General features: G+C 56.7%; 1 protein-coding gene across 1 annotated transcript in view; it reads left to right on the top strand.

Annotated features, from left to right (window-relative positions):
- The window catches only part of AIFM3 (apoptosis inducing factor mitochondria associated 3), a 37,568-nt gene extending 31,736 nt beyond the window's left edge, over window positions 1-5,832 (top strand). Inside the window, exons 16-19 of the mRNA XM_027847512.1 lie at window positions 401-499; window positions 1,789-1,864; window positions 2,149-2,253; window positions 5,604-5,832. Of these exons, the coding sequence (XP_027703313.1) occupies window positions 401-499; window positions 1,789-1,864; window positions 2,149-2,253; window positions 5,604-5,643 (320 nt within the window). The 3' untranslated portion in view covers window positions 5,644-5,832. The remainder of the gene's footprint in view (window positions 1-400; window positions 500-1,788; window positions 1,865-2,148; window positions 2,254-5,603) is intronic.
- The last annotated feature ends 3,163 nt before the right edge of the window (window positions 5,833-8,995 follow it).

The following is an 8,995-nucleotide window of genomic DNA, read 5'->3' as shown; positions in this document are numbered from 1 at the left end:
AGGATAAAGAGGGCTGCACCCAAGGGAGTGAGCTCTGCATCACTGAAGGTCTTCAAGCAAACGCTGACTGGTCACTTGCCAGGATGCCTTGGTCAGGTGCGGCTTGGACTGAGCAGCCCCTCAGGCCCCTTCTAAGCCTCAGAGTCTGAGATTCTGGGATCTGGTCACTTAACACTCAGCTCCTCTCTGCTCATGGTCACACACTACACAGTGACACAGTGCGGGGAAGACCCATACTGTGTGGCTTTTGCGTGGGGCTGTTTCCCGGTTTCTGGCTGCTGTGATCCCCTCAGTGAGGCACAGTCTTCTCCAGGCTGAGTGGGGTGGGCTTAGCGAAGCCACCTGGGGGCCGCCTGCCGGGCTGGCGTCCTGGTCCTCACAGGCCTCCTTCCCCCTTCAGGGCGTGTGGCGGCTCAGAACATGCTGGCCCAGGAAGCCGAGATCAGTACTGTGCCCTGCCTCTGGACTGCCATGTTTGGGAAAAGTATCCGCTACACAGGTAATGGTCGTGGGCTGGTTGTCTCTGGGCAGGGGCGGTGGCCTTGGGTGAAGAGGAGGGAGGGAGGGAAGGTGGGAGAACCAGGCAGTATATAGCCTGAGCAAATCAGGATGCCAGCATGAAGGGAATGGGGAGGGGGACGACAAATCTTAGAATCTCTCCCAGTCCCCGAGTTTGATATGGAAGAGACCTGGCTGAACCTAGTTCTGAGTAGAGGAGCTGACCCTCTCCCGGGCAGCCCAACTCCCTGCTGGACAGCTCCAAGCAGCAACACGTGTTTCCTCAGAGCAAGGCTTCTCACGTCTCTGTGGACTGGCTTCTAGGATTCCTGCTTTTAAATGCCTAAAATAAAATCTATAGGATTACAAAGGAAGCCCATTGTATTGAAATATGGTTATCAGTTTTTAAAAGTTAGTCCATGGACCCCAGCTTAGGAACACCTGGCTTAGATGAGCTCCAAACTCTGCCTCTCTGTAACCCCCACCCCCTAGAGCCAGATTCTGCCCAATGATGGCGGGTCTCAGGGTGTGATGGAGAGATGCGGGTCTGGAGCTGGCTTCCTGGGTTCCTTCCTGTCTTAGCTCTGCTGTGTGACTTTGGGTGGTGAAGTCCCTCCACGAGCCTCAGTTTCCTCTGTAGGAGTAGGGGTTGGACCAGGTGACCTCTGAGGTCATGTGAAACTCTTAACCTTTGGGCCACATTCCATTAAGCTATAAATTCCTTGAGATAAGGGATCGTTTCATTGAGGATCATGGGAGCAGAGATTTAGAACTGAGGGATCCCAGAGGACATTGAGTCCACCCCTCTATTCTGTGGAGGCCCAGAGAGGTTTGGTGATTTGCCAGAGTCACACAGCTGGTAAGAGTCTTGTGGGATTTGAACTCGGGTCTGCTTGACTCCCAGGTCAATGCTCCATCCATTGGGATGATTGTTGGTTGGTTGATTGGTTGATTTCCCTAAAGTCCTGTCATTGGGAGACTTGTCCTGACTCCAGACCTAAGCCCACCTCTCTGAATGTCCCCCCTCCCACTATTGCTCCTTGCTGTGCCCTCTGGATACAAGGAGACAAGGCTAGCCCACTTTCCCCAGGATGGCCCTTCAGATACCTGTAGGCCCATCACAGCTGAGGGGAGATGAGCGTGTGCGGAGATCATGGCTGGCCGTGGCAGGCCAGGATTGCGGGAGAAATGAGCCTCACAGATGGATCTGGGGGGAGAAAGGGAGGGTAGTGCCTTCGTCCTGGCTTTACCACTCACTGGTCACCTTTCTGTCCCCGTGAACATTCCCAGGGCATGGGGAAGGGTTTGATGACGTCATCATCCAGGGCGACTTGGATGAGCTGAAGTTCGTGGCCTTTTACACCAAGTGAGTGAGTCCCTGGTGACTTCTAGCCGTGAGAGGGGGAGGGGGACCCTCTTTGGGAAGGCCTCCCCACTCCCCCCACCCTTGCCAGTCATGAGGGGGGAGGGGGACCTTCTTTGGGAAGGCCTCCCCACTCCCCGACCCTTGCCAGCTATGAGGGGGGAGGGGGCCTGTTTTGGGAAGACCTCTCCCACCCCCCGACCCTTGCCAGTCATGAGGGGGGAGGGGGACCCTCTTTGGGAAGACCTCTCCCACCCCCCAGACATTGACCCGGCTCTTCCTCACAGGAATGATGAGGTGATTGCTGTGGCCAGCATGAACTACGACCCAATTGTCTCCAAAGTGGCTGAGGTCCTGGCCTCGGGGAGAACAATCCGAAAGCGAGATGTGGAGTGAGTAGAGGCATCTGTGTGTCTCCCCCTTCCCATCCCGGGGCCCAGGGCAGTCACTAGCTGGGCCAATGAATAGCCCCTCTCTGTGAGCTCACGGCAGAGGGCTCAGGTACCAGGGTGCCCTCGACTGGGGAGAAGCTCAACAGGTCACCATTTCAGAAGGTGAGACCAAGTCCAGGATGATGGTTGACTGGGCGTCTGGTGTCTCAGAACCAGCCTCACTTTGCAGGCTCAGCCCAAAGGGGTTGGCTACCAGAGAATGAATTCTTTTGGTTCCAACATCTCATGAAGACCATCTACTGAGGTTTCTTGGAGTTAGGATCTGGGGCAATGAAGGAATCCTCCGCCGTATCTCGAAATGTTGAAGAAAAGCCTGTTACCCTGGCAAGCCAGTGGGAGGAGACTAGGGGCAGGAGGGCCGATGTCAGGCTTGTCTTGGAGCCACTTTGCTGACTCTCCTCCCCTGAGGGTGAAGACTCTTCCCTAGCCCTTTTATCTGTAGCCACCTAAGAAAAGACTCAGGTCAGTGTGGGGTTGGGGGGTGGTGGTCTGTGTAGGCACAGCTCTAGACCTGGTTGTGAATCAGCAAACACAAGGCAGGGACAGAGCTACCACCCTGGCATATGGAGAGCGAAGGGCGGGTTCCACCGGGCATCAGTGCCACGTCCTGGCTGTTTCGTGGAATATTGGTCTAAATGATCTGGGTATGGAAGAGGGCAGAGAACTGTGCAAGTCTGCAGATGGCCTTGAGCCATTCCAGAGAGAATGGGCCAAGGGACGAGATCAAAACCCGGGAAGACTCATGAAGCCATAACACCTCAACATGAACAAAGCAGCCTTCTCAAAGTATCCACGGTGCTCAGAGCTCCCTGTGTGTGTGTGTGTGTGTGTGTGTGTGTGTGTGTGTGTATGTGTGCATGCTCAAAGTTCAGATAAGGCACAGTCTCTGCCCTCATGGGGTACACAGTCTTGGAGTGGGGTAAGAACAAAGCACAGACAGATTACTGTAATACAGAACAACCCATGGACAAGGATAGAACACACTTGGACATCCATGGCAGCATTTAGACAAAAGCCATCCAAGCTCTCTCTATGGGACCTGAAGCTCAGTGCCCTCAGCCATGGCCCCAGGGAAAGGCTGGAGACCACTGGACACTCTGAGGAGGGGTGCTGGAAATCCAACAGGACCACCACACTTCATCCAAGGGTGGCCATGGCGCCCCCTCCTCTCCCACCTCCGATCCCATGGTGGGCTCTCGGCATCACCCCTGCAGAGGCGGCCCAGGGTGGGGTGAGGTTCTGAGAACCTTGACAAGATCTGGATTCCAGGAATGAGGAAGGACCCGAAAGCAACAAGAGACTCACCCTGGGGCCGCTGGTGGAGAAGTTGGGGCTCCTAATAATGACTTTTCTTTCTTCTCTCTTTCTCTGTCTCTCTCCTCTGCTTTCATATCCTAAGGCTCTTTGTTCGGCTTGGCAAGTATGTTTCCCTTCTTGGCACCTTCCTGACTGTCTGAGTGATGCCCATGAGTGTTATGACAGATCCCATTGCCCCTGCTGCCTGTCCATGGGGCCCTGAGACAGGGGACTGAGGTTCAGAGTCTCCCCAGCTTACGTGGCTCCTCCCAAGCTCAGAAGATTTCCAGGTGTCCGAGTGAAGGGCTGGATGAGTCAGAGTTCAGGGAGCCAGCCGGACAAATGCAGGGGAGGGTCAGGCAGGTCAGCTTTCAGAGTTGTCCACACACCACGCCCCCCCCCCCCCACTCCAGCCATGATGATGGGCTACAATCTGCCCCATTGAAGGGGATTACCCACACTGATGGCATCTTAGATAAATGGAAATGTACCCTGTTTATAGTCAAAGGACCTGGGTTCAAATCCTGGCCCTGGCACTAACTTTGAGACCTCAGACAAGTTACTTCCCCCCTCAGGGGCTCAGTTTCCTTCTTTGTAAAAATGAAAGGATTTGATGAAGATGGAGTTTTGTGGGAAGAACACTGAGAAGACCTGTTTGGTTGGACAGTAGTGAGCAGGAAGGGGAGTGACATCCAATGAGGCTGGAAAGAGAGGTTGGGACCAGACCGTGTGAAGGCTTTAGAAGCTAAGCAGAGGTCATATTTGGTGCTGGAGGTAATAGGGAGCAGCTATCGGAGCTCCATGGTCAGACCTGTGCTGTAGGGTGAGAGGAGGGGTGGGACGGGGGACTAATGAGGAGGCTCCTGCCCCAGCCCAGGTGAGAGGGGATCAGGTAAGGAGGGCCTGAATTAGGGGGCGGTTGTGGGAGTGGGAGCAGGGGTGTAGATGAGACAAGATGTGACCGGAGATGCTAATGACGTGAATGAGAGGGAGGGCAGTGGTGCCCTCCCCAGAGACAGAGGATTTCAGGGGAGGGCCGGCTGTGGGCCAGGGAGAAGGTGAGCTTTGTTTTAGACATGCCGACCCCATGGGTCATGGGGCTGGAGATATCTAAGAGCTGGTGTCTGACTGTCTGATGTTGGTGATGGATGCACCAGCGGAGCTCAGGAGAGAGACCGGGGCTGGAGAGACTGAGAATTGGTCCCATGGGAGCCAATGGGGTCACCCAAAGATGGCCCGGGGAAGCCAAGTAGTCCAACCCTCCCATTTCACAGATAACTCAGTTGAATCTCAGGGAGGGGAAGTGAACTGTCCACGGTCACAAAAGTCGTGGTTGCATTTGAACCCAAGTCCTCTGACTGCAGACACAAGGCGCTTTCTATAGCGTGTCTTGACAAAGACAAAAGTGGGTTGGGCTGCCTAAATAGGTAGTGAGTTCCCCATCCCTGGTGCCCACATGTCGGAGAAGCTGTCGAGGACATACCTGCTCACCTCTGGGGTCCCCTCCACATCTTAGCTCTGGCCGTGCAGAATTAAGAGCAATCCTGAAGTCAAAGAAGCAAAGGCCATTGGATTGGGGGGTTGCTGGAGGGATGACGTGGGGGAGAAGGGTTCCATTTGAGGAATGGGGTCAGAGTCTCAATTGCCAGGAGTCTAGGAGAGATGGAAGGTGAGGAAATGCAAGCATTGGACACTGAGGGCGTTTTGCAGAAACTTTGCAGAGAAGGGGGGCGGGGATGGAGTCCCAGGATGGCAGAGACCGGAGGCCAGTGGGCTTGGGAACCATCGGATGGAGGCTCCCCAAAATGGGAGGGATGGGAATGAGTGTCCAGGCAGAGGAGTCGGCCCTAGGGAGGAGATAAGGCAGCTCAAACTGGGAGCTGAGGAGCGCAGCCGGGGGATGCCCTGGGTTGGAAGGGAGGAGGGCTGGGGGCAGATGTTTGTCCGCGTCCTTCAGAGCCTCCAAGTAAAGCGGCTCCAACTCTCTCTTCCAGGACTGGAGACATGTCGTGGCTGACGGGCAAAGGCTACTGAACACCCAGCTGGCCGAGCGTGCCGGCCAGCTGCAGCACATCTGGCCAGGACGTGGGCAGCCGCTCACTCAGACTCTTGCCAAACCCGCCGCCTCGCCAGTATCTCCCTCCGAGCAGAATCTAGCCCGTCCGTCCCCCGCTGCAAAGCCGACTCCTGTCCGGGGGTTCCAGCTCCTCTGGGAACTTTGGGGCGACCTGACTGTGGCGTGGGGGGCGTGCCGGGGACCCGGCCGATTCCTGACGGGATCTGCCGGTATCCGGGTCCTCGAGGTGGCACAGCGGCAGCTTGGAGCCCCCTCTCCTCTGGTGGCCCCGCCTGCGTCTTGCCGGTCCCCATCCCCGGGACCCGCTCCTGGCCATCTTCAGGATGGAGCGTTCTGCATCTCTGGGCCATCAGCCCTTACCTGTAAATGTCGGGGCCTTGAAGCCCATCTTTGACGTTCTTCCGGATCTTCACTCGTGACGGATTTTTCCTCCCAGGGTCAGCGGGTGACCTTTCCCCCTCTGTCCAGGGACTGCCGAATTCGGAAACCAGGGCAGGCCCCCCCCCCCCCCCCCCCTTGCACAACCCAAGCAACAACACGCAATAAACAAATCTGATTTTGGGTTGGAGCAGAATGTAGCCTGTGGATTGTGTGACTTCCGCCCACCTGCCTCCCGGACACCCTGGGGAGCCCCTGGGTGTCTTAGAATGAAAGCAGCACGCGGCGCTGCCAGAGCCCCACGGGGGGTGGCTTCTCGTCCTGTCCGGGTGTGGGCACAAGCTTGGCGGGAAGCTCTCGAGTTCCGCCCTTCGGGTGCGAGTCTGCGGCAGGCAGAACCAGCTGGCTCTGGGATCTTGTAGGGAAGAAGGCCAGGGGTCCAGGGTCCACTCCCCGGCTACCCTCACTGCTTGGGGGCCTTTCAGAGCTCACAGCATGCTGGAAGGCACCTTATGGATCATAACCCCAGCCCCTTTTTTTTTTAACAAGTTCAGAAACCAAGGCCTAGAGAGGGAGGTGACTTGTCCAAGGTCACACAGCTAGTAAGGGTTGAGCTGGGCTGTGAACATAGGCCTTCTCACGGGAAGACGGCCACGCTGGGCACTGTGGACAGCCAAGTTCGAACTCTTCCAGAACGCTGTTGTTGGGGGCAGGGCCTCCATCCCTTCGCCCCTGCTGAGCGAGTGGTTAGCACCCTCAGCTCTGTTTCAGAGAACTGAGGTCCAGAGGGTGTGTCTTGGCCAAGCTCAGAGGTGGCCAGGCCGGGATGGGGACTCAGGCTTGTCTGGGTCCTGTTGGCCTTCGACCTGCCGAGGGTCCTGGCATCTGCCTGGGGGGCTGTGGCCTCCAAAGGAGGCTTCTCTGGGGAGGAAATGCCAGGACCAGGAGGTTTAGTGTGAGATGGGCCAATGAGGCCATGCTGCAGATGAGGATGTTGAGGCTGGCTGTCCAAGATCACACGGGTGGGAAGGGCTGGGGGTTCCCAGGAGGGGGATGAAGAGGTGGTTGCTGAGCTTTGTCCTATGAGGCCAGGACCAAGCCTGAGGACCCGGCCACCATCCCTTGCCAGGGTCTCCTCCCACCCAGCCCCACTCTTGCCTCACAGCTTTTCCAGGGACCCACACCTCTGCTTTATACCCATTATCTTGGGCTGTTATCCCTCCATTTTACAGATGAGAAAGCTGAGGACTACAGGGAGAGAATAACGTAGCCAGGGTCACAGCTAGCGTCTGAGATGAGCCTCAGACCTGCATCTTGACCCCAATTCAGCCAGCTTTGCGTGCACGTGCCTCTGACATGCTTCCCTGTAAATTCAGGGCGTGCTGCATCCACGTGAGGTGCATTTACAAATAGCGGAAGGACTGGCCTGTGAAAGGAGGATTGTCTGGCCCTCAGGACCAAACCACGGAGCTTTGAAAGGCCACATTCGACCTGCTCCTAGCCATGGTCGTTGTAAAGCAGTGGAAGGTAGTGAGCTCTCCATCACTGGTGGTCTTTGAGGGAAGGTTAGATGGTAGAGGGTGGGGATGGCACTAAGGCCTCCTCCAACTCTTCGATTCTGTGATCCCAAGAATGGGAGAGTTGGTTTGTCTGTATGTCCCCGGTGCCTAGGTTAGTGCCCAGTACACAGCAGGCACTTAATAAAGGCAGTGCTGCACAGGAGTGGGAGTCAGGTCCAGGCTGGACATCCTGGGACAAGTCCCATCCCAGCTCTGGGCCTCAACGGCCTCATTGGTACAAGGAGGTGCTTGGAGGATGGGACCTCTCAGAGGGCCTGGGTGTGAGTCTGCTCACTTTTCACTGGTCACAGGCTGAAGGTTCCTCCTGGATTGGATGAATGGGTTGGACCAGGGGGTCTCGGGGTCTCCCAGAGCCCCCTCCCATCTGGGGGTCAGCGGGTCAGCTCACGAGGCTACCCTCGCCATCTTCTGCCTGGGTCCTTTCTTCAGCCCAAGGGAGGCAGAGTTGCTCAGTGAGCACCGCCCCAGGCTTGAGGAGACTGGCCGAGTGACCCTTGGGTGGGGGGAGGTGGTTTCTAGCTCCACCATGACCCTGCCCCCACCCCCTTTAGGGCACAAGGAAGGCATATGGGTTCGTGTCTCAGGCACAGTAGTTAAATAAACGATGGATGGACGGATGGAAGGATGGATTGATGGATGGATGGACAGAAGGAGGGACGGGTGGATGGATGGACACACAGACGGGTGGATGGATGGACAGATGGCTGGCTGGATGGATGGATGGACAAATGGATGGATGGAACCACTTCACCCTCAACATTCCAATGGAATATGACACGCAGACCAATAAGTAAATACAAAGTAACTGGATGTGAGAAGGCATTAATAAGTGGGCGGAATCAAGGAAGGCTTCCCAGAGGAGGTGGCCAGAGTAGGGCCTTGAAAGTAAGGATTATAAGAAGGTGGAGTGCACGCAAGGCAGGGAGGACAGCCTGGGCAATGGCAGACAGGCTGGAAACCGAATGCTTCTTGGCGCCCTAGTGGGGGCAGTGGGAAGAACTACTCAGTCTTAGCTTCTAACCACGCCTCCCGCTGTGCTCCGCGCCCGTCAGGTTCTACCTCCCTATGGCCACGGGGCTCTTGGCAGCAAGCGCTAAACGCTGCCGACAGAAAACCCACGAACTGACTACAACTCCCAGCAGGCACCGGCAGGAGCAGACAGACTACATTTCCGGAATGACGTCACGCCCCGTGGAGCGGGCCACACCTGCCCAGGCTCCACCTCCCAGCGGTCCCCGCGCCCTAAGCCGGACTACATTTCCCAGCAGTCTCTGCGCGTATCCTCCGCAGGAGTCGATACCGGTTACGTGGGTCACCGTAGTCCTGACGCGGGGGCCGCCGGGAGGCACGG

This window comes from Vombatus ursinus, unplaced genomic scaffold, assembly GCF_900497805.2.
Source record: "Vombatus ursinus unplaced genomic scaffold, bare-nosed wombat genome assembly UNPS02015411.1, whole genome shotgun sequence".
Classification (NCBI taxonomy): domain Eukaryota; kingdom Metazoa; phylum Chordata; class Mammalia; order Diprotodontia; family Vombatidae; genus Vombatus; species Vombatus ursinus.
This window is presented reverse-complemented; position numbering and strand designations above follow the sequence as displayed.